The sequence below is a fragment of the Mustelus asterias genome, chromosome 4 (genome assembly GCF_964213995.1).
Source record: "Mustelus asterias chromosome 4, sMusAst1.hap1.1, whole genome shotgun sequence".
NCBI classification, from domain to species: Eukaryota; Metazoa; Chordata; class Chondrichthyes; order Carcharhiniformes; family Triakidae; genus Mustelus; species Mustelus asterias.
Genome location: NC_135804.1, coordinates 66,165,055 through 66,190,676, shown reverse-complemented (window position 1 = coordinate 66,190,676; position 25,622 = coordinate 66,165,055). Strand labels below are relative to the sequence as shown.

Here is a 25,622-nt window from a genome sequence, read left to right as displayed (position 1 = left end):
AGAGCCGCCGTGACCTTCACTGCCACTGGGAGTGGGTGTCCTCCAGTCCCATGAGGTGTGCATGCACATGGCATAGATGCCAAACTGTCTCCTTGCTGAGACGCAGTCTACGGCGGCACACGGCAACAACTCTTCGAACAACACGCAGTCCTGTAGCATGGGGTCCCTATCTCTCACATCCTCCATCCCTCCTCTGGGGCCAATGGGCACCCATCTCCTGCCCCCAACTGACAGTCCCCTCTCCTCCTGCTGCAGCCTCTGGTCTAGGCTGGCCTTGCCACGGCCGCATGTTTCACTCCTCCACCGCCTCCTCCACAGCCACAAGGAACACACTCAGTTCAATGGGCTTGATTACGAAATCCATATTATCTATGGATTTGGGGTGTGCAGGACAGAGAAAAAGAGAGAAAGAGAGAGGGACAGAGACAGTCAATAAAGTATTCATCCCGGGCCCCTCACTCCCTCCCGGCAACCGGAGTCTGGACGCTGGCAACCTGACACCATCCTTGGTGCCAAGCACCACCTCAATGAGCTGCCGACCACTGTCACATCATCGCCATGCCGAACATGGGGGACACATGTGACACTCTTGCATCATAGACATGTGTATACCCATCTGTATGTCTGCTGCAGTGGCTTCCAGGAATGGCTAGCAGTTCAGACAGATGGGGAGGGGCAGCGTCATGACTAGGACGAGATGGGTTCCAATCGAAGGCAGCACAGCAGAATCCATGAGCCCTGTTATAGCAGCTGAGCTCCCTTGATTGGGGCAGCAGCTGACAGAGCTGCTGCTTGTTACTGTAAGTGGGGCCTGGGATGGGATGTTGGTGATTAACCACAGAGCCTGTCGAGCAAACAAATGGAGAGTGACCATGGCGACATCAGTGGGGTTGGTAGCTGCCCTCATAAGCAACCGCTCAAAAGGAGGTGGGGAGCTCAGCAGCCAGGGAGAATGCGCGCAGCACAATCCCCAAGCCAGCACTAACTCCTGACCTGAGGACCCCCATACTGGCAGGAGCCCTCCCAAACCCTTGCACCCATGCAAACACCCTACCCCAACCTGTACCATAGCAGCAGCTGAGACCCGACCCTTGAACCCCAGTGCTCACCTCCTCGCTCCTCTTCACTACTGCTATGTCTGTCTCAGACGTTTGTAAAGCAGTACTGATTTGCGCCAGCGTGAGGTCAAGCCAAGTAATTGGTGAGATTCCGAGAAGGGGGACGATAGCGTGCCAACCTTGCTAATCATATGGAAATGCATTCAAATTCATGCTAATAAGTCCCGTGCCTGGGAAGATAATAAACCATTTGGCGGAGGGCGCAAATCTGATTCTTTGCCTCTCGCACTATCTTACCAGCCTACCATGCTGGTTGATGGCCATGACAGGGTGGTAAGATCGCCCCCACAAGCTGCATAAATGGCTCAAACTGACTGCAGTGAAGATTGGGATTGTCAAAGAAGGGGGATTAAGGAAAACAGTTCCCAGTGTAAGCAAATAAAATTTGCACAAAAGGGAAAACAAAGTTAGAGAAAATGCTGAACAGTATTTCAATAAGTACTTAATTGAATTCCGTCAACCCAAACCTTTGTGCATTGACAAATACCGGCATATTTTCCTTCTTTTAATGAAACTGAGATTAGGAGAAATATGAAATGATGATAATTTTCTAGTTGTTGAAAACACTGCTTATTTGAAGGTGAACTTTTTAATTGAAACGCGGGGGTCTTTTATAAACTGCAAGCAGTCTGTAGATAATGTAGTAGATCACACTGATGACGGTGAGTTATTAGGCTGTTTCACATGTGTGAGGGACTCATAAATCAAGCAAGCACAGGCATAGAACCTAATCAGTTTAATGCCTTATTTATATTGGAATTCTGGGATATGAACTCTGAGCAAACTGATTGCAAATTATATTCCTGACACAAATACTCACTGCAGTTGTGTGGGATTTGTAAGTTAATTGAAGCATAAACTGGGATGTATTCAGTTCATGACAAAGTTTTCTGTTAAATTCAATGATATGAATGTGAGGTACAGTGGAAGCTGGAAATCTGAAATAGAAACAGATGAAGCTGGAAGTACTCAACAGGTCAGGCAGCATCTTGAAAAAGAAAAACAGAGGCTGGTATTTTACCATTTTTTGTCTAAGTGTTGGACGGACTTGAAACTGGGAGAGTTTCAGAATCGTCTTTTGGGCCCGTTTTTAGGTCCCCCCAAAAGCACTCTGCCAGCAAAATTTTCAGTGAGTCGTGAGTCTGATTCACGCTGCAGAAGCCTATGAGCGGGGCTTAACACACCCAAAACCCTTCGATCGGAGCCTCAACCACGCATGCGAAAAAAAAACATAATGCTGCTCCTTGCCACATCCCTCCCGGGCCGGATAATGCCTCCTCCTGGCCCCCAAGGACATTGGACCCCCCCCACCGGCAACGTTACTGACACCCTTATCTCCTCGCCCTCTGCCACCCAACCATTGCGCCCCCCTCCCCCACCAATCGCAGGCAGAGTGGCAGCGCCCCCCTCCCCCTCACAGATCACAGGCAGAGCGGCAGTGGACCCCCCTCCCTCCCATCCCGGACTCACCTGTACATAGCCTCCATCTTCCCTTGGCTCCGATAGTTATCTGACACCTCCCTCTCTCTTCCCTGCCTCCAATCATCATAGAAGCACAGATCCCCCACTCCCCAATCAGCACTCCTGCAAGTACTCACTTGCCTTCCCCTCAATGCGAACAAGTCAACTGGATTTAACTGGCTAGAATACTCTCCCAAATTGCCTGCCCTAACAAGGGGCAGCTCCATAAAAACCCCAAGGATGGACAGGCAGTGCAGGAAAAAATAGCAAAGAGGTCAGTGCCCATATTTGCAAAGCCAAACTCAGCAGGTTGCTGGATGCTGTTGAGGCAAGGCAGGGCATCCTCTTCCCCCCCAGCAGGACGGAGACCCAGGGGAGGTGAAGGCAAAGCGGCCTGGGAGGCAGTTGCCACCTCGGTTAGTGCCATAGCACTGGCCCCCAGAACAGGGAAGCAGTGCTGCAAAAAGGCCAATGACCTCATCCAGACAGCAAGGCTGAATGCTTAACCCCAAATCACCCCCAAATATCCACACCCCCAGCACCCTGCACACTTCCAGCCCCTGACCCCCAAGCAGCTCCTTCATCACACCCCCCCTCCAAGAGTATCACTGCGCTTGCCCCCTGAAGGCCACCCCCGAGACTCTGCAGGAGTCACGCCATCATGTCTTTCATGGATCCTTCTGTCCCCACAGAAGAAGACTGCCCATAACACCCGCAAGAGGGCGAAGACAGGGGGTGTGAGCCTGATCTCTGGGTCCTCACCCCCTTTGAGGAGCGGGCACAGGAGCTGTCCAGAGAGGTAGACATCCGAGCTGTCAACGACAGCATGGTCGGGCTGGAGTCGAGCAGTGAGCACCTGTCAATCCTCCACTCAATTTGAGGCAATTACTAGAGGACATAGGTTTAAGGTGCGAGGGGCAAGGTTTAAAAGAAATGTGCGAGGCATGTTTATTGACACAGAGTGTCTGGAACACCCTGCTGCGGGAGGTCGTGGATACGATAGTGACTTTAAGGGGCGTCTTGACAAATACATGAATGGGATGGGAATAGAGGCATATGGTCCCTGAAAGGGTAGGGGGTTACAATTCAGATGGGCAGCATGGTCGCTGCAAGCTTGGAGAGCTGAAGGGCCTGTTCCTATGATGTAATTTACTTTGTGCTTTGTCCTATGTTAAATGGAGAAAGGTCAAGCAACAGTCTGGCATCCAGATTCCTCTCCCTCCCTTGCACTTAACCTTGTGTTCTGTGTTGCAGGAAGAGATCCAGATGCGCCTGGGCCATCTGGACTCGAGGCCCCTACACTAGCTCCTGCCCATCCTGAGACTGACAACTCCAAAGAGTCCTTGGAGGAAGCAGGTGAAGGGACATCCGAGGGTGGCACCTTTTGGCATCAACTTCCACCTCACAACTCACCATCCCAGACACTCTCACATTGGTGGGTCCAGTTAGTGGTGAAGCTTCTGGGTCACCCTCTGGTGAGCACGACACATCTGATGATGTACATCGGATGGAGGAGGAAACGTCCGAGGCCTCTGCCACACGGTGGCCTGCCGGAGGCAAGGACTCAGCTGGTCCCAGGCTACATGCTGGGCCTCTGAGATCACTTCTCTCTCAGCTGCTGAAGATGCAGCAAGAGAGCCAGACAATGCAGGAGGGGCTGATGGCCACATTGGATCGACTGCGAGACTGTTGAGAGGAGACCCAAAGCTTTCAGGCGGACCAGTTATTGCCTGTCTTACGTGTCCCAGACCAACACTGCAAGGGTGGAATCCGTGGTGGAAAGCCTGGGGCAGGCATCCATCACCCTGAGTGGCAGGCTCCAAGCGATGGCCGAGTCTCAGCGGGCCACAGCTGAGGGAGTCAACAGAATCCTCGAGGTTCTGCAGCCCATAACTGAGAGGCTTCAGAACTTGTAGGAGACCCAGCAGGACAGCATTGAGACACAACGTGCTCTGGCAGCAGCCCTTGAGAACATGGCTCAGTCACAGAAGGTCTGAGGGGCTGCAGAGTGTGGCCCTGTCTCAGAACGCACTTGCTGCGGCCATTGACACGTGGCCCCTGACTCAGGTGGCCATGATGTGGAGATGCCAGCGTTGGACTGCGGTAAACACAGTAAGAGTTTTAACAACACCAGGTTAAAGTCCAACAGATTTATTTGGTAGCAAATGCCATTCGCTTTCGGAGCGCTGCTCCTTCGTCAGATGGAGTGGAAATCTGCTCTCAAACAGGGCATACAGAGACACAAAATCAAGTTACAGAATACTGATTAGAATGGGAATCTTTATAGCTAATCAGGTCTCAAAGATACAGACAATGTGAGTGGAGGGAGCATTAAGCACAGGTTAAAGAAATGTGTACTGTCTCCAGACAGGACAGCCAGTGAGATTCTGCAAGTTCAGGAGGCAAGCTGTGGGGGTTACTGATAGTGTAGCATGGACGCAAGAGCCCGGTTTAGGCCGTCCTTAGCAAACTACCCAGCCTTCAGGAGAACAGTGACCACAACACCACACAACCCTGCCACAGCAACCTCTGCAAGACATGCCGGATCATCGACTCGGATGCCATCATCTCACGTGAGAACACCATCCACCAGGTACATGGTACCTACTCTTGCAACTTGGCCAACGTTGTCCACCTGATACGCTGCAGGAAAGGATGTCCCGAGGCATGGTACATTGGGGAAACCATGCAGACGCTGCGACAACGGATGAATGAACATCGCTCGACAATCATCAGGCAAGACTGTTTTCTTCCTGTTGGGGAGCACTTGAGCGGTCACGGGCATTCGGCCTCTGATCTTCGGGTAAGTGTTCTCCAAGGCGGCCTTCGCGACACACGACAGCGCAGAGTCGCTGAGCAGAAACTGATAGCCAAGTTCCACACACATGAGGACGGCCTAAACCGGGATCTTGGGTTCATGTCACACTATCAGTAACCCCCACAGCTTGCCTCCTGGACTTGCAAAATCTCACTGGCTGTCCTGTCTGGAGACAATGCACATTTCTTTAACCTATGCCTAATGCTCCCTCCACTCACATTGTCTGTATCTTTAAGACCTGATTAGCTGTAAAGATTCGCATTCTAATCAGTATTCTGTAACGTGATTTTGTGTCTCAGTTTGAGAGCAGATATCCACTCCATCTGACGAAGGAGCAGCCCTCCAAAAGCTAATGGTATTTGCTACCAAATAAACCTGTTGGACTTTAACCTGGTGTTGTTAAAACTCTCAGGTGGCCATCGCAGAGGGCTCAACCACCATGGGTAGAACACAGCTGGTCCTCCAGGACTGGCAGGGCCAGGTGACCCTGGAGCTTCTGGAGCTCACTGCAGAAGTGCCGCCATCCCATGGAGTGACCCAGGGGCCCACAGGAACCCCGAGGAAGGAAGTAGGCTCAAGTCCATGCCGGGGCCTTCCAGCCAGTAAACTATGGCTGTGGTTACACCTTCTGATTCCCCTCTTCCTGACACCGAGGCACCTCAGGGGCAGCGGGATGAAGAGGGTATTGTCGTCCCAGACACCTGGAAGCCAGCCATGGCCCTCAAAGTCCAGACCCTCCAAAGGACGCCCGCCAAACGCAGCACAGGCCATGGGGAATGGTAGGCAGCTGGCTACCTCCACCTCCGATGTACATTCTGGGGAGACATCAAGGTGTAGTAGTAGGCCACGTAAGGTTAGGAAACTGTAGTTGCACTAAGATGGCACAGGTGAAGGGCAGCAGTAGTTAGATAGATATTTAAGCACCTTACCGTTTTCTGTTCACACATTTTCATGTTAGCACTTATTATTTAGACACCTTTATTGTAAACATTAAATGTTTTTTCACCACCCACCTGTGACCAATTTGTCTCAGATTTGCCTCGAACAGGGATTCTGTTATCCTTCATGTTGTTGTCAGTTGGGTAGGCCCCTCAATGCTGTGTCACTGAGAAAATGAAGCCATTGGTTCCCCAGAACCCACGAGCGATTCCCTCACCTCCCCCACCCCATCTGCTCTGGGGCCCTGTATGGGGGTTCACTGATCCCTTAACCACTATACAGACATGGGCCCAGGTGCCAGCGTGCATGCGGAGCTCAGGTAGGAGTCAGACAGTTTGCACCAGGGCATCATCATAATGGTGTTTAGCAAGTCGTCATCACCCTCCTCCCTGCCAAAGAAACTCACTAACACAGCGTACCCAGGTCAACTACTCTGGTGTCACAATGTTGCAGGAGATAGTAGGACTTTAGCGGGGGGGAATGGAACCCTCCCCCCCCCCCCCCCCCCCCCCCCCCCCCCCCCCCCCCCCGCCGCTGTGCAGAAACACAGGCCCCTAGTAAGTGAAGCGCCTGGTGATCAGGGCTTCCCTCACATGCCTGATTCTTGCTGCCAGCCTCCAGTGTCTGGGTGGTGTTGCTCGGCGTGGTCCTCCTCCTCTTCCTCCTCCTTCTGCTGGGCGGCTTCCTCCCCAGCGATACCTAGCTAGTCGGCATCCACATCTTCCTCTTCCTCCAAATGGTCACCTCTCCGCTGCGCCAGATTCTGAAGGGCACAGCACACCACCACAATGTGGGAAGAAATCAGGGGGCTGTATTGTAGGGCCCTGCCAGAGCGATCCAGGCACCTGAACCACATTTTCAGGAGCCCGATGCACCTCTCCACTATAGAGCGGGTGGCAACATGGGCCTCATTATACTAGGTCTTCACCTCAGCCTCAGGTCTCCGCACAGGCATCATCAGCCAAGTCTGAAGCGGGTACCCCATGTCACCCACAAGCCATTCCTGCACCCTGGGCTCCTCCTCAAAGGCCTCCGGTATGTCTGAGTTCTGCAGAATAAAACTGTCATGCACACTGCCGGGGTGTCTGCCGCAGACGTGCATGATGTTCATTTTGTGGTCACAAATCAATTGCACATTTAGGGAGTGGAACCCCTTTCTATTGATGAATCTTCGTGGATTCTGAAACGGAGCCTTGGGGGCGACGTGGGTGCAGTCTATAGCCCCCTGCACATTAGGCATCTCCGCAATGGCTGCAAATCCTGCAGCCTGGGATTTCTGATGGGCCTGGTCCAGGTGAAATTTGATATATTGGCTAGTCCAGGCATACAGGGATCTGTGACCTCCTTGACACAGGTGTGAACAGTTGACTGTGAAATGCCACATACATCTCCACTGGAGGTCTGGAAGGAGCCAGTGGCATAAAAGTTCACAGCGCTCATCAATTTGACAGCCACCAAGAGTGGGTGACCCCCCTTCCCGTCCTGAGAAGCCAGGTCCTGCAACAAGTGGCACAGGTGTTGCATTGTCTCCTTTCGGAACCGGAGCCGTCGGCGGCAGATGGTATCCGACATTTGCTCAAACGACATTCGTGTATGGAACTGCCGGGGTCTCCGCTCCCTCTTTCTCCAGCACTGTCATTTCAAAGGGCTTCCTGCACATCCCCCAGCTGGAAGAGTGTTGCATGCATGCATGAGGACCCAACAGCATCCCCTAAGACCCGAGGTTAGTGCTGAGACCCGGGTCCGTGCTGCAAATCGGACATCGGATACCCTGCTGAGCAACAGCTCCCACTCCCCTATACACTTGCAGAACCTTCCCAACCCGAAACATGGCTGCCACGAAAGGACCTCCTGTAAGCAGCATGGAACCGTCCGGCGGTAGGCACTTACCTCCTCACTGACCCTCACTAATGGAGCGCCAGAATCGGACTTTTATTGAGCATGTTTGACCCAGTCCAATTCCGGATTGGTAAAGGCAGACGTGCTGGTAAAGTGGGGTGTGCAGCTCGTTAAGTGGATTAAAATACATGCAGAATTATTTAAATTTATGTCGCGCCTGTTTTGGGTGGGTTGCCGGTCGCGCTGACTTTTTGGCCTTGGTACAGTGTGTACCGACGCAGAAATGGGCGCAGATCGCGCTACTCGCCTCCTGCCCGACTTTACCAAATTTTTGCAGAGTTAACATTTCAATTCAATGATTTTTCATCAAAAGTTAGAAATGCAATAGGTTTAAGCAAGCTTTTGCAAGTCTTTGCACCACATTAATCCAGACCTTCCTTTTTGTTCTTTATCCACCCACGCCTACATTTCTAACTTTTCCCAGTTCTATTTAAAGGTCATCAGCTTGAAATATTAACCTTGTTTCTCCTTCCAGAGGTGCTTCCTGACCTGCTAAGTATTTACAGTATCTTGAGTATTTATTTCAGATTTCCATCAATTTGATTTGTCCTCGTTTGCATAATCTTTCTTTATAATTTAATCTTTGGAGTACAGGGATCATTCTGGTAAACCTACACTGTACTTATTCCAAGACCAATATATCCTTCTTAGGTGTGTTGCCCAAAACTTTTCACAGTATTCCAGGTATGGTCTAATTTTTGTATGGCTGAAACATGACTTCTATTCCCTTGTATTCCAGTCCTTTAGACCTAAAGACCAGCATTCCATTAGCCTTTTAAAAAATTATTTTCTGTATCTGTTTTTGGCTTTTAAATGATCTATATACCTGGACCCTAAGACTTTGGATCTTCACTATTTCTAGCTCTTTGCCACTTACTAAGTATTCTGTTCTTTGGTTTTCAAGTCCAAAGTGCATGACCCTCTTCCTCCTGGTGGCTGTACTTACCTGTCTGCCCCTGGCAGCTTCTGTTCACCGGTTCCCAATTTTAAGAACCTTTTGTAAACTCCTCCAGCATGACGTCACTGAGGTGGAAATTTCCAGTGGGGGGAATGTGACAGTGGGGAGGCCTGCTAATCATATGCAAATGGGGTTCCCATCTCTTCATAGTGGGAATCTTGTTACGTCACTGGCAGGGGGGAGGGGGGGACAATCAAGCAGGGGAATCCCATTAGCGTAATTGCTATTTTGGGGTTCCCGCTTGATTTTCTGCCCCGTCACCAATCCTGCCTGCCGAAAACACGAGGGGGGTGGGGGAGCAAAGTCCCCCACACATGGTCTTTCTCTTGAAGAGGAAGTTTGCTGTATTTTACAATATACAGCCAGCAAGTCATTCAGGAAACAAACACTCCACCTCCCCTGCAAAGGTTGGGGTATTCACAGTACCAACTCCAGGGTGTTGAACTCCAAATAATGAAATGCAGAGTACTAGAGTAGACACAAAAATCTTTGATTGCTTGATATGCTCACTGTTATCGTTCAATTTCAAATTCTGATCTGACAAGGCCCCAGGTGTGAGACAATTTAGACACTGCACTCACTAGGCAATTAATGCTAGGTCAGCATTATCTAGGCCTCCTGTCAAAATCCTTAAACAGATTTGCTGTACTTTCTTAGAACTGAGAAACAATAAATCAGCTATGTGCTGTACAAACAACCCTCCTCCACCAATGCCTCAGAAAAAGACAATTTTTATCATATTTCTTCAATCTTCTCTCTCCTCTGTAAGATGGCACTGGAAATCAGTGCATGCCTTAGCAGAAAGGCTTCCTGCCTCACCAAATTCAAGCACCGAGCTCTTGTTTCTGTATCAGATAGCATCATGTTTGTCTTTATACTGACTAATAAAGAACCAGAGATCTTTGGATTCAGCCTGCCTGGGCCATTATCATTAAGACATCCTGACATAAAGCTTATGGTGAAGGACATCAAAAGTATCCTTAATAATTAATTGCCTTTAAGGAGGTTCACAGATGACATGCTTCACTCTTCTTGGACATATGCTAATTTCAGTGGGGAAATCATCTAATCAACTAAAAGAGCTATGTTCCGGGTGATTTAGTCCATTGAGCCAAAGGTCATTCCCATTTGCGCAGCAAAAAGATTGAATAATCGAGAAGGCATTGTTTATGTTTTCTGAATGAACTTTGAAGAACAAGGATCTCTTACATTGGTATTCAGCTCAGCCACAACTAATCTAAGTCAATCCAACAATACCTCTTCTAATAGATCAATTTGTCCAGCTTTATAAAGGATAGAACTGTGTCTAATTCAAACTTCAATTTAAACCCTACACAGATGGCTTGTCAGTAACAATACACTAAATAATCAATCAACCATTTCATAAAGCAGAGTTATTATTAATGGCTGGTGCCCACCAAATGATCATAAATTTGAATATAAATGGTGTTGTCTAATTATCTGTCACTAAATATTTTACTGAAAATATCATCTCTGCCAGCTTTGTCAAAAGAATCAATCTTATGTTGCTGGAGCCCAGCATATACAAGTCACTGCCAGATTCTCAGTCTATTATTAACTCAAAGAAAGACAAACAAAGATACAAAACTTGCAGAATGCCAACGTGGCAATGAAGTACCTGCTGAGCCAATCTGCCAGACAGGCGTGGGATGGAGGTAAGGAAATGTATCAGAAAATATTTTTGGTACAGGATATTTAAATAAACATAAATTTGAAATTCTAGGTGAACAGCAACTTAATATCCCATTATTAAATAGCACAGGACATATTAATTGCTTTTGAATCTCCTTTCCTTATAGTCACTATGGGGCACTAACATATTACATACTCACCAAAGGAGACTTCCCCAAAGTTCAGCACAGGCACATTGAAGTGAAACGTAGGTCCAATGACACATCCCCTGCAGAGAACAAGTAGTTATCAGCATGTTTTAAACAGCAGTGGGCTGGAACAATTAGCGATGCATCTGCAAAGAGGTCACTAAGAGAATAATTTTCAGCAGTCCAATACCTACACTCAGCAACTTTCAATGATAATGAATACAATTCAAGGTGAACATGTCAATACATGAGCAGTGAAACGACGTGGGCAATTTCTTTCCAATTATAATGGAGCATCAAAGTGTTTCTGACTGAAACTGGAGTTGGAGTCAACATATTACATCAAAGTTCTTACAGAATTACCCTTGGAAACCAAATCAAAGGAGATATTAGATGAATTTAAAAGAAGAGTCACTTAAAGCCATGTGACACTGTACCAATCCTAACACTGCCCCCAGAAAAGTAGTTTTTATTTTAAAACAGGAATTAAATAATCAGAACCATGTTATAAGGTTGTGTATTTCAGCCACTAATCAGGTTGCTACTTTCCAATTTAAGGCAGTTGAAATATGTTAATTTATCAGCATGACAAAATATCATTGTGTCCATCTATTTATAAGCTGTCCTGACTAATAGGGCGGGATTTTCTGGTCACGCTCGCCTCAAGACCGCAAAATCCCACCCAAGGTCAACTGACCTTTGCATGATCCATGTCCTGTCCACTATGATTCCCATGGTGGGCTGGGCGGAAATATTCCGCCTATAGTTTCCCATCGATGGATTTAACCCTGTAATGTTTGCTGCCCAGTCGTCAGCCTGATTGACAGACGCAGCTTCCAGTCAGCTGTGGAGGACTAGGGAGCAGACAGGTCTGATACCTAATCCTGAAGATTTTTTTTTGGAGAAGTCTTATATTGGAGTGTGTGGATGTGGGGCTTGGGGCGGGGGTCGCATCCCTGGTGCTTCTGGCCCAAAGCAATGCTGTAAAGACACTTAGATTTTCTCCAAAGCTGTCATCTCCTTTCAGTTGCCATGTTTCGAGAGGCCAGGAAAACCCAGCAGCACCATTAAACCTGCAAAGCAGGTAACTCAAGGGCTGCTGTCTTCATTAAAATAATTAAATTGTTATCTCATCACCTGGAAGTAAGTCAGCTTCTTCATCCTCCATTAAACATGGGAATGAGGTGGAGGCAGGTTAGCGATCGGGGGGCTAGCAGGGTAAATACGTGAGGAAACAAAAAGGGATAAGGGCTGGGTGCGATTGGTGTCAGTGCAGACTCGATGAGTCAAATGGCCTCCTTCTGCACTGGAGGGATTCTATGATCTGCACAGCACGTTTTCCAAGTCCAGTCGGGGGGATGGCTGTCAGGACAGCAGCACCATGTTTCATGGAGGGAGCCCTCACCATACTTCTGGATGGTGCCAAGCAGAGGTCTCACATCCTCGACCCACGATTGGCCAGACGTCCAGCAAACAAGGTCACCATCCTCACCTGGGAGGCTGTGGCTGTGATGGTGAGTGCCGGCTCGCTCCATCAGAGGACAGGGCTACATTGCCAAAAGAAGATGACTGACTCTCTTTGTGCAGCCAGGATAAGTCTGCCTCCTCCTGTCTCCCATTACAACCGTCAACACACCTATTACACCTTCACAGAGATCTCTCTTCCAGCCACCACCCCGGGTCCCAACACTTCTCATGGCAAGTCCCACGTACACCCAATCGCGATGGTACCCCCAGTAGATAATCTGTTCCTCACGTCCCCACTTCCACTCACCTCCCATACATTTTGACTTGATTTGATTTATTATTGTCTCATAGAACAGTACAGCACAGAACAGGCCCTTCGGCCCACGATGTTGTGCCGAGCTTTATCCGAAACCAAGATCAAGCTATCCCACTCCCTATCATCCTGGTGTGCTCCATGTGCCTATCCAATAACTGCTTAAATGTTCCTAAAGTGTCTGACTCCACTATCACTGCAGGCAGTCCATTCCACACCCCAACCACTCTCTGCGTAAAGAACCTACCTCTGATATCCTTCCTGTATCTCCCACCACGAACCCTACAGTTATGCCCTCTTGTAATAGCTCCATCCACCCGAGGAAATAGTCTTTGAACGTTCACTCTATCTATCCCCCTCATCATTTTATAAACCTCTACAAAGTCTCCCCTCAGCCTCCTCCGCTCCAGAGAGAACAGCCCTAGCTCCCTCAACCTTTCCTCATAAAAGCTACCCTCCAAACCAGGCAGCATCCTGGTAAATCTCCTCTGCACTCTTTCCAGCGCTTCCACATCCTTCTTATAGTGAGGTGACCAGAACTGCACACAATATTCCAAATGTGGTCTCACCAAGGTCCTGTACAGTTGCAGCATAACCCCACGGCTCTTAAATTCCAACCCCCTGTTAATAAAAGCTAACACACTATAGGCCTTCTTCACAGCTCTATCCACTTGAGTGGCAACCTTTAGAGATCTGTGGCTTCCTCCACAGTCTTCAGAAGCCTACCTTTGACCCTGTAATCCACATTCAAATTAGTCCTACCAAAATGAATCACCTCACATTTATCAGGGTTAAACTCCATTTGCCATTTTTCAGCCCAGCTTTGCATCCTATCTAGGGCGGCACGGTAGCACAGTGGTTAGCACTGCTGCTTCACAGCTCCAGGGTCCCGGGTTCGATTCTCGGCTCGGGTCACTGTCTGTGTGGAGTTTGCACATTCTCCTCGTGTCTGCGTGGGTTTACTCCGGGTGCTCCGGTTTCCTCCCACAGTCCAAAGATGTGCGGGTTAGGTTGATTGGCCAGGTTAAAAATTGCCCCTTAGAGTCCTGGGATGCGTAGGTTAGAGGGATTAGTGGGTAAATATGTGGGGGTAGGGCCTGGGTGGGATGGTGGTCGGTGCAGACTCGATGGGCCGAATGGCCTCCTTCTGCACTGTAGGGTTTCTATGATTCTATGATTCTATGTCTCTTTGCAGCCTACAACAGCCCTCCACCTCATCCACTACTCCACCAATCTTGGTGTCATCAGCAAATTTAATGATCCACCCATCAGCCCCCTCCTCTAAGTCATTAATAAAAATCACAAAGAGCAGAAGACCAAGCACTGATCCCTGTGGCACTCCGCTAGCAACCTGCCTCCAGTCCGAAAATTTTCCATCCACCACCACCCTCTGTCTTCGATCAGACAGCCAGTTACCTATCCAATCGGCCAACTTTCCCTATATCCCACACCTCCTCACTTTCATCAAAGGCCGACCATGGGGGACCTTATCAAACGCCTGACTAAAATCCATGTATGTGACATCAACTGCCCTACCTTCATCAACACACTTAGCTACTTCCTCAAAAAATTCTATCAAATTTGTGAGGCATGACTTGCCCTTCACGAATCCATGCTGATTATCCCGGATTAATCCGCATCTTTCTAAATGGTCGTAAATCCCATCTCTAAGGACCTTTTCCATCAATTTACCAACCACCGAAGTAAGACTAACCGGTCTATAATTACCAGGGTCATTTCTATTTCCTTTCTTAAACAGAGGAACAGCATTCGCCATTCTCCAGTCCTCTGACACCATCCCCGTGGACAGCGAGGACCCAAAGATCAAAGCCAAAGGCTCTGCAATCTCATCCCTTGCCTCCCAAAGAATCCTAGGATATATTTCATCAGGCCCAGGGGACTTATTGACCTTCAGTTTATTCAAAACTGCCAGGACATCCTCCCTCCGAACATCTATTTCCCCCAGCCTATTAGCCTGTAACACCTTCTCTTTCTCAAAAACATGGCCCCTCTCCTTGGTGAACACTGAGGAAAAGTATTCATTCATCACCTCGCCTATCTCTACTGACTCCATACACAAGTTCCCACTACTGTCCTTGACCGGCCCTAACCTCACCCTGGTCATTCTTTTATTCCTCACATAAGAGTAAAAAGCCTTGGGGTTTTCCTTGATCCGACCTGCCAAGGACTTCTCATGTCCCCTCCTAGCTCTCCTAAGCCCCTTTTTCAGCTCGTTCCTTGCTAACTTATAACCCTCAATCGAGCCATCTGAACCTTGTTTCCTCATCCCTACATAAGCTTCCCTCTTCCTTTTCACAAGACATTCCACCTCTTTCATGAACTATGGTTCCCTCACTCGGCCATTTCCTCCCTGCCTGACAGGGACATACCTATCAAGGACATGCAGTATTTGTTCCTTGAAAAATTTCTACTTTTCATTAGTACCTTTCCCTGACAGTTTCTGTTCCCAACTTATGCCCCCTAATTCTTGCCTAATCGCATCATAATTACCTCTCCCCCAATTGTAAACCTTGCCCTGCCGTACGGCCCTATCCCTCGCCATTGCAATAACAAAAGACACCGAATTGCGGTCACTATCTCCAAAGTGCTCTCCCACAACCAAATCTAACACTTGGCCCGGTTCATTTCCCAGTACCAAATCCAATGTGGCCTCACCTCTTGTCGGCCTATCCACATATTGTGTCAGGAAACCCTCCTGCACACACTGCATAAAAACTGCCCCATCCAAACTATTTGACCTACAAAGGTTCCAATCAATATTTGGAAAGTTAAAGTCCCCCATGACAACTACCCTGTGACCCCCACACATATCCATAATCTGCTTAGCAATTTCTTCCTCCACATCTCTATTACTATTTGGGGGACTACAGTAAACTCCTAACAACATGACCACTCCTTTCCTATTTCTAACCTTAGCCCATATTACCTCGGTGTGCAGATCCCCCTCGAAGTGCCTTTCCGTAGCCGTTAAACTATCCTTGATTAACAATGCTACTCCTCCACCTCTTTTACCAGCTTCCCTACACTTACTGAAACATCTATACCCCGGAACGTCCAACAACCATTCCTGTCCTTGTTCTACCCACGTCTCCGTAATGGCCACAACATCGTAGTCCCAAGTACCAATCCATGCCCCAAGTTCATCTACCTTGTTCCGGATGCTCCTTGCATTGAAGTAGACACACTTCAACCCACCTTCCTGTCTACCGGTACCCACCCTTGACCCTGATACCTTCCCCAATACCTCACCACCCTCAACACTGACTTCTGGACTACAACTCCTTTTCCCACTCCCCTGACAAATTAGTTTAAACCCCCCCTGAAGAGCCGTATCAAATTTCCCTCGCAGGATATTGGTGCCCCTCTGGTTCAGGTGCACCCCGTCCTGTTTGTACAGGTCCCACCTTCCCCAGAATGTGTTCCAATTATCCACGTATCTGAAACCCTCCCTCCTACACCATCCCTGCAACCACATGTTTAACTGCACTCTCTCCCTGTTCCTCAACTCGCTATCACGTGGCACCGGCAACCAGAGATGACCACATGTTTTGTCTTGGCTCTCAGCTTCCAGCCCAGCTCCCGAAATTCCTGTTTTAAATCCCCATCCCTTCTCTTACCTATGTCATTGGTACCAATGTGTACCACGACTTGTGACTGTTTCCCCTCCCCCTTAAGAATCCGGAAAACACGGTCTGAGACGTCACGGGCCTTGGCATCTGGTAGGCAACATACCATCCGTGAGTCTCTTTTGCTGCCACAGAACCTCCTATCTATCCCGCTAACTAACGAGTCCCCAATAACTATTGCCCTCCCGCTCTGCCCCTTACCCTCCCGAGCCACAGAGACGGACACAGTGCTGGAGATCCTCTCACTGCGGCTCACCACTGGTATGTCGTCTCCCTCAACCGTATCCAAAGCAGAATACTTGTTGCTAAGGGGAACGACCACAAGGGATCCCTGCATGGACTGCTTCCTCCCAGCCCCTCTCACCGTCACCCATCTGTTTTCATTCCTCGGAGTAACTGTATCCCTAAAGCTTCTGTCTATGGCCACCTCTGCGTCCCTAATGATCCTAAGTTCATCCAACTCCAGCTCCAGTTCCCTAACATGGTTTTGGAGGAGCTGCAGATGGGTGCACTTCCCACAGGTGTAATCAGCAGGGACACTGACGTCGTCCCTCACCTCAAACATAGTGCAAGAGGAACATAGCACTGCCTGCACACCCATCCCCTCTAGATACCTTGCCAGTACCAGGTAGAAACAGCAAAAATGAATTAAACTCACCCCTGCTTGCCCTTTCTGCCTATGCCCTGTGAGCCAAAGCCCTTATAGCTCACACTCTGCTTCCCACACACACCACAGCCCACTCCCGACGCTGCCCGCTGTATACTGCAGCCTACCTTTTATACTTCGCGCGCTTAAAAAACCCTTCCCAGACTCCTTAGCAGCCCACTTCCGGTTTTCACTTTAAACTTAAGAAAAATACTACTACAAAAGTAAAGGCTAAAAAAAAACACACACACTAACTGACTAATTAAATAAATAAATAATTCATTCAATCTCTCACCAGCACTCCTGCCTCCAATCACTCCCTCTCTGCTTGCTCCAGTGGAACATACAGTGAAAAGTATTGTTTCTTGTGCTGTACAGACATACCATTCATAGAGAAGGAAATGAGATAGTGCAGAATGTACTGTTACAGCCATAGCTCAGGTGTAGAGAAAGATCAACTGAATGCAAGGTAAGTCCATTCAAAAGTCTGATAGCAGCAGGGAAGAAGCTGTTCTTGAGTCGGTCGGTATGTGACCTCAGACTTTTGTATCTTTTTCCCGAAGGAAGAAGGTGGAAGAGAGAATGTCTGGGGTGCGTGGGGTCCTTAATTATGCTGGCTGCTTTGCCAAGGCAGCGGGAAGTGTAGACAGAGTCAATGGATGGGAGGCTGGTTTGCGTGATGGATTGGGCTACATTCATGACCTTTTGTAGTTCCTTGCAGTCTTGGGCAGAGCAGGAGTCATACCAAGCTGTGATACAACCAGAAAGAATGCTTTCTATGTTGCATCTGTAAAAATTGGTGAGAGTCGTAGCTGACATGACAAATTTCCTTAGTCATCTCAGAAAGTAGAGGCGTTGGTGGACTTTCTTAACTATAGTGTCGGCATGGGGGGGACCAGGACAGGTTGTTGGTGATCTGGACATTTAAAAACTTGAAGCTCTCGACCGTTTCTACTTCGTCCCCATTGATGTAGATGGGCATGATCTCCTTTACGTTTCCTGAAGTCAATGACAATCTCCTTCGTTTTGTTGACATTGAGGGAGAGATTATTGTTGCCGCACCAGTTAACCAGATTCTCTATCTCATTCCTGTACTCTGTCTCGTCATTGTTTGAGATCCGACCCACTACAGTGGTGTCATGGGGAATTTGGCCGTACAGTCATAGGTGTATAAGGTGTACAGTAGGGGGCTGAGAACACAGCCTTGTGAGGCAACGGTGTTGAAGATGATGGTGGAGAAGGTGTTGATGCCTATCCTCATTGATTGTGGTCTGTGAGTTAGGAAGTTCAGGATCCAGTCACAGAGGGAGGTGCCGAGGCCCAGACCACGGAGTTTGGAGATGGGTTTTGTGGGAATAATCGTGTTGAAGGCTGAGCTGTAGTCAATAAATAAGAGTCTGACATGGTGTCCTTGTTATCTAGGTGTTCCAGGGTTGAGTGCAGGGCCAGGGAAATGGCGTCTGCTGTGGACCTGTTGCGGCGGTAGGCAAACTGTCGTGGATCCAGGTAGTCCGGGAGGCTGGAATTGATTCGTGCCATGACTAATCTTTCAAAGCACTTTCATAATGATGGATGTCAGAGCCACCGGCCGATACTCATTAAGGCACGTTGCTTGTTTTTTCTTCATACCGGGATGATAGTCATCTTCTTGAAGGAGATAGGGACCTCAGATTGTTGTAAAGAGAGGTTGAAGATGTCTGTGAATACCTCCGCCAGCTGATCCGCGCAGGATCTGATTGTACGTCCGGGTACCCCGTCCGGGCCAGTTGCTTTCCGTGGGTTGACCTTCAAGAAAGCTGCTCTGACATCTGCAATGGTGACCCCAGATACAGAGTCATCCAGGGCTTCCAGGGTGGAGGACATGCTCTCGCTGACCTCTTGCTCTTGCATAGAAGTCATTGAGCTCATCAGGGAAGAGTGCGTTTGAGCTGGCGATTTTACATGCCTTCATTGTGTAGCCTGTTATGTCTTGCAGACCTTGCCATAGTTGGCAGGGGTTGGTGTGGCTAGCCTGGGACTCTAGCTTGGTCCGGTATTGTCTTTTGGCATCTTTGATGGATCTCCTTAGATCGTATCTGGCTTTCTTGTATAGGTCAATGTCGCCTGACTTGAACGCCTCAAACCTGGACTTCAGCGAGCAGTGGCTATCCCTGTTCATCCATGGTTTCCCGTTGGAGAACACACGGATTTGCTTCTTTGGCACACAGTCTTCTACACACTTACTAATGAAGTCAGTTACTGTAGTGGCGTACTCGTTCAGGCTGGTCGCAGAGTTTTTAAATACTGACCAGTCAATTGACTCCAAGCAGCCCTGTAGGAGATCATCCAATTCCTCAGACCAACATTGCACGACTCTCTCTGATGGATTCTCCCGCTTCAGCTTTTGCTTATAAGCCGGGAGCAGGAGCACAGCCTTGTGGTCTGATTTGTCAAAAGTGTGGGCGGGCGATAGTGCGGAAGGCATGTTTGATATTTGAGTAGCAGTGGTCGAGGATGTTTGGGCCTCTGGTGGAGCAAGATACATATTGGCAAGCCTCACGTGGATTAACTTTCTTCGCAAACCCCCACGCAAACTTGGCGCACTCTCTCTGTTCAGCATGAGAATAGTAAGAAGTCTCACAATACCAGGTTAAAGTCCAACAGGTTTATTTAGTAGCACCAGCCTTCACAGTCTCGCTCCTTCATCAGGTGAGTGGGAGTTGTGTTCACAAACAGGGCATATACAGACACAAACTCAATTTACAAGATAATGGTTGGAATGTGAGTCTTTACAGGTAATCAAGTCTTAAAGGTACAAACAATGAGAGTGGAGAGAGGGCCAAGCACAGGTTAAAGAGGTGTATATTGTCTCCAGCCAGGACAGTTAGTGAGATTTTGCAAGCCCAGGCAAGTTGTGGGGGTTACAGATAGTGTGACATGAACCCAATATCCCGGTTGAGGCCGTCCTCAAGTGTGCGGAACTTGGTTATCAGTTTCTGCTCAGCGATTCTGCATTGTCGTGTGTCATGAAGGGCACCTTGGAGAACACTTACCCGAAGATCAGAGGCTGAATGCCCGTAACTGCTGAAGTGTTCCCCGACATGAAGGGAACACTCCTGCTTGGTAATTGTCGAGTGGTGTTCATTCATCTGTTGTTGTAGCGTCTGCATGGTCTCCCCAATGTACCATACCTCAGGACATCCTTTCCTGCAGCTTATCAGGTAGACAGCGTTGGCTGAGTCGCAAGAGTATGTACCGTGTACCTGGTGGATGGTGTTCTCACGTGAGATAATGGCATCTGTGTTGATGATCCGGTACGTCTTGCAGAGGTTGCTGTGGCAGGGTTGTGTGGTGTCATGGTCACTGTTGTCCTGAAGGCTGGATAGTTTGCTGATCATCGATCTGTAACCCCCATGACATGCCTGAGCTTGCAAAATCTCACTAACTGTCCTGGCTGGAGACAATACACATCTCTTTAACCTGTGCTTAACCCTCTCTCCACTCACATTGTCTGTACCTTTAAGACTTGATTACCTGTTAAAAACTCGCACTCCAACCATTATCTTGTAAATTGAGTTTGTATCTGTAAATGCCCTGTTTGTGATCACAAATCTTCACTCACCTGAAGAAGGAGCGAGACTTCGAAAGCTTGTGCTACCAAATAAACCTGTTGGACTTTAACCTGGTGTTGTGAAACTTCTTACTGTTCTTATCCCAGTCCAACGCCGGCATCTCCACATCATGGCTACCATTGACACAGCATGAGAACAGTAGCGCTATGTCTCTCCAGCCTCCTACACTGACTTGAAATGCCGGCACAACATCGTGGGCCGAAGGGCCTGTTCTGTGCTGTACTGTTCTATGTTCTATTCTCTCTCCACAGATACTGTCAGACTTGCTTAGATTTTCCAGCATTTTCTGTTTTTGTTTCAGATTCCAGCATCCAAAGTATTTTGCTTTTATCTCAGTACTTTCGGGGCTTCCCTCCTTGCCTTCAGGGATGCTGTGAAACTTCAGCTCATTTAATTTCAGTACGCATAATTTTGAGAAGCAAGAAAAATTGGTTCAGAGCCATAATACTGATTCTGAGCTATAAGAAATTACTTGGAAAACGAAAGCATTTCAGGTTTGAAAGGAGGCAATTGAGAAGTGAACTCGTAAGACTGGAATTGTTTTGAAAAAGGTTGGTCAGGAACCCTGACCAGAACAAACTATGAGAATATGAAAAGCGGCCAGGTTTGAACTAGTAAAAGGCAAATTTTTTAAAATGCATTTATATCATGTTTTTCGAGGCCTCAGGATATCCCAAAGCATTTCGCAGCCGATGAAGTATGAACTATAGTCACTGTTGTAATGTAAAAAATACAGCAGCTGATTTGTGTGCAGCAAGGTACCTCTAACAACAATGTGATATTAACCAGGTAAATGTTTCAGTGGTGTGGATTGAGAGATAAAGATTGGCCAGGTAACTGGGGAGAGCTCCTTGAAATACTGTCTTGTAATCCTTTATATCAACTAGGGAGGGCAGACTGGACTCCATTTAACATCTTGACATTCTTTGAGAACTCAATGAGCATGGTGGACAATGGGGAACCTGTGGATGTGGTGTATCTGGATTTCCAGAAGGCATTTGACAAGGTGCCGCACCAAAGGCTGCTGCATAAGATATAGGTGCACATTGTTACAGGTAATTTATTAGCACGGATAGAGGATTGGTTAATAGAAAGCAAAGAGTCGGGGTAAATGGGTGTTTTTCTGTTTGGCAATTAGTAACTAGTGGTGTGCCTCAGGGATCAGTGTTGGGACTGCAATTGTTTACAATTTACAAAGACCATTTGGAGTTGGGGTCCAAGTGTAGTGTGTCAAAATTCACAAGTGACACTAAGATGAGTGGCAGAGCAAAGTGTCCAGAGGACACTGAAAGTCTGCAAATGGATATAGATAGTCCAAGTGAGTGGGCAAGGGTATGGCAGATGGAGTACAATGTTGGTAAATGTGAGGTCATCCATTTGGTAAGGATAACAGCAAAATTATTTAAATGGTAAAAAAATTGCAGCATGCTGCTGTGCAGAGGGACCTGGGTGTACTTGCGCATGAATCACATAAAGTTGGTTTGCAGGTGCAACAGATAATTAAGAAGGCAAATGGAATTTTGTCCTTCATTGCGAGAGGGATGGAGTTTAAAAACAGCAAGGTTATGTTGCAGCTGTATAAGATGCTGGTGCGGTCACACCTGGAGTGCTGTGTATAAGTTTTGGTCTCCTTACTTGAGAAAGGATATACTGGCACTGGATGGGCTGCAGAGGAGATTCACTAGGTTGATTCCAGAGTTGAGAGGGTTGGCTTATGAGGAGAGACTGAGTAGACTGGGGCTATACTCATTGGAATTCAGAAGAATGAGGGGAGATCTTATAGAAACATATAAGATTATGAAGGGAATAGACAAGATAGAAGCAAGGAGGATGTTGCCACTAGCAGGTGAAACTAGAACTAGAGGGCATTGCCTCAAAATAAAGGGGAGCAAATTTAGGATTGAGTTGAGGAGGAAATTCTTCACACAAAGGGTTGTGAATCTATGGAATCCCTGCCCAGTGGAGCAGTTGAGGCTGCCTCATTTCATTGGATTTTTTTTAAGGCAAGGACCGATAAAGTTTTGAACAGTAAAGGAATTAAGGGTTATGATGAGCGGGCGGGTAAGTGGAGCTGAGTCCACGAAAAGATCAGCGATATCTTATTGAATGGCGGAGCAGGCTCGAAGGGCCAGATGGCCTACTCCTGCTCCTCGTTCTTATGTACAAGCTACAGATGACAAAATACAAACTGTGCTTACCTGAACGTATTCACCCCCCATGTCACCTTTGAATCCTGACATCACCTCAGGAGCTATGGATTTTCCTGTAATGTCAGTCTTTGTTTTTCAATAAGAATTGACTGCAAGGACATTTTCCCCAGCGATTCTGACTGAGAGGATACTCTTTCCAGATACTCTTCTCCAATCTATCAAGCTTTCCTAAATTGTGGATGCTGGCCATGGCAATGGGGGAAGGTGGGCGCCAGCTCCAACTGTGGGTGGGGAAAGGAGGTGGAAGGGGCCAATGACTATGGGTATTATGTATGCTAGGACATAGCCCCTTTAAGGGATCTGGTCATGTGACATGGGGTGTGGGGTGAGCTGATTTGGAACTGCCCTTCGTGGGCACTCAAAATCTGGATGCCTGACTGTGGAGTAGTTCTTGAGGAGACACCTCAGTACTGAGAGATTTAACTGTGGGGGGACAGAGGGGAATGGGCTGATGATCAGGGAGGGAGGGGTCGATGATTGGGGGGAAGGCATGAAGGGCCAATGATTGGGGGTTGGAGAAATGTGCTGATGATGGGTGAGCAGGATGGCAAGGGGCTGATGATCGGGGGACGTGGGGGACAGGTGGGCAGAAGTGCCGACTCCCATCAGGGATGGGGAGGGGAGCATCTGGGACCTCCATGGTGGGCTGGTAAGGAGATTTATACATGTAATGATCAGGCCACCCTTTAAAGATGGTAAGTCGATCTCAGTGCAGCTGGATTTTGTCGGCATGTTGAGCCCCACACCCCTGCATGATGGTGTGAAACATGCCCCCTTGATTTTTGTTGACAGACTGTGGTAGAACCTGGACAGAAAATTGGCGTGTTTCTCTGGAGTGAAACATGTTGGTTTTCTCACCAGAAATGGCACTCTACCATTTTTCGGTAAAATTCCACCCAATGCACCGGATAAAGGATCATCGAAACTCAAATGTTAGCTCTGTTCTCTCTCTACAGATGCTGTCAGAGTTGCTGGGATTTTCCAATATTTTCTGTTTTTGTTTCAGATTCCAGCATCTGCAGTGATTTGCTTTTACCATTGCTTGCAAGTTCCCGATTCAAGTCACACACCACCTTGACTTGGAAACTAATTCCTTCATCACAGCTACGTCTATATCCTGGAACATACTTAACAGCACTGAGTGTATCCACACCACATAGACTCCAGCAGATCAAGGTGACCCACCAGTACTTCTCCAGGGCAATTAGGGATGGGCAACAAGTGCAAGGCTTGCTAGCAATGTGTGAATCCTATGAATGAATAAAAAAATGCTACCTCTGTTGTTTCCTGTGTTGTAGCCTCACTAGACTAGCAACTCGTTTTCTGGTACACCTGGCGATGCTCCTAACATTCCCGGCTACCCTACTCACTGACCTGGACTTGACAGTGGTAGGGTGAGCGATGATAACAGATTGTGTTGGAACACAATTTTGCTTTTGTTGATGGCACACAGCACCTCATTGGGACTCAGTTTTGAGCTACTAGATTGCTTCAGAATCGTTTTTTTAAACTCATTGAATGTAGGTGTCATTGGGCCAGCATTTATTGCCCATCCCTAATTTCCCTTGAACTGAGTGGCTTGCTAGGCTATTTCAGAGAGTAGTTAAGGGTCAACCACTTGAGCCAACCAATTGCTATAGGTCTGGAGTTATATGTTGAAATCTGAATTCAACAAAATCTGGAATTAAAAGTCAAATGATGACCATGAAACCATTTTCGACTGTTGCAAAAACCCATCTGGTTCACTCATGCCCTTTAGTGAATATCTGCCATCCTTACATGGTCTGGCCTACATGTGACTCCGGACCTGCAGCAATGTGGCTGACTCTTAAATGCCCTCTGAAATGACCCATCAGGACAATTAGGGATGGGCAACAAATTGCTGGTCCAGCCAGGGATGCCCACATCCCATGAATGAATAAAAAAAACAGTTGAGATTCCAGCACTGATCTCTGTGGCACACCAACAGTTACATCTTGCTAACATGAAAAAGACCAGCTTATGCCTTTTCTCTGCTCCATGTTCAGCAGCCAACCCTCAATCCATGCTAATATGGTCCCTCTTATAACATGAGCTTTCATTTTCCCCAATAACCTTTGATGTGGCACTTTATCAAATACCTTCTGGAATTCCAAATGCTGTACATCCACTGGTTCCTTTTATTCACAGCACATGTTACTTCCTCAAAGAACTCCAATAAGTTGGTTAAACATGATTTCCCTTCCGCAAAACCATGTTGATTCTGTCTGATTACCTTGAGCTTATCCAAGTGCCCTGCTATAACATCTTTAATAAAAGCTTCTAACATGTTCCCTATAACATCTTTAATAAAAGCTTCTAACATGTTCCCTCTTTCTTTCTCCCTTTTTGAATAATGAGCATATATTTGCTATCTTACAATCTAATGGGAACTTCCCTGAATCTAGGGAGTTTCGGAAAATTTAAAGCAATGCACCAATTATCTCATTAGACACTTCTTTTAAGACCCTGGGATGAAGTCCATCAGGACCTGAGCTCTTGTCAGCCCACGGCTCCAAACAATTTACTCAGTTCCACTTCCATGGTGACTGTCATTTCCCTAAGGTCCTTACACTTCCTGGTTTATAGATGCTTCTGGGATGTTACTTATTCTTTATAGTGACGCAAAATACCTGCGCAATTCATCTGCCGTCTTCTTGTTTTCCATTATTAATT

General features: G+C 47.6%; 1 protein-coding gene across 1 annotated transcript in view; it reads right to left on the bottom strand.

Moving 5' to 3' along the window:
* The window catches only part of LOC144493117 (hydrocephalus-inducing protein-like), a 440,489-nt gene that overhangs the window by 95,722 nt on the left and 319,145 nt on the right, over nucleotides 1–25,622 (bottom strand). Inside the window, exon 12 of the mRNA XM_078212019.1 lies at nucleotides 11,047–11,114. Within this exon, the coding sequence (XP_078068145.1) occupies nucleotides 11,047–11,114 (68 nt within the window). The remainder of the gene's footprint in view (nucleotides 1–11,046; nucleotides 11,115–25,622) is intronic.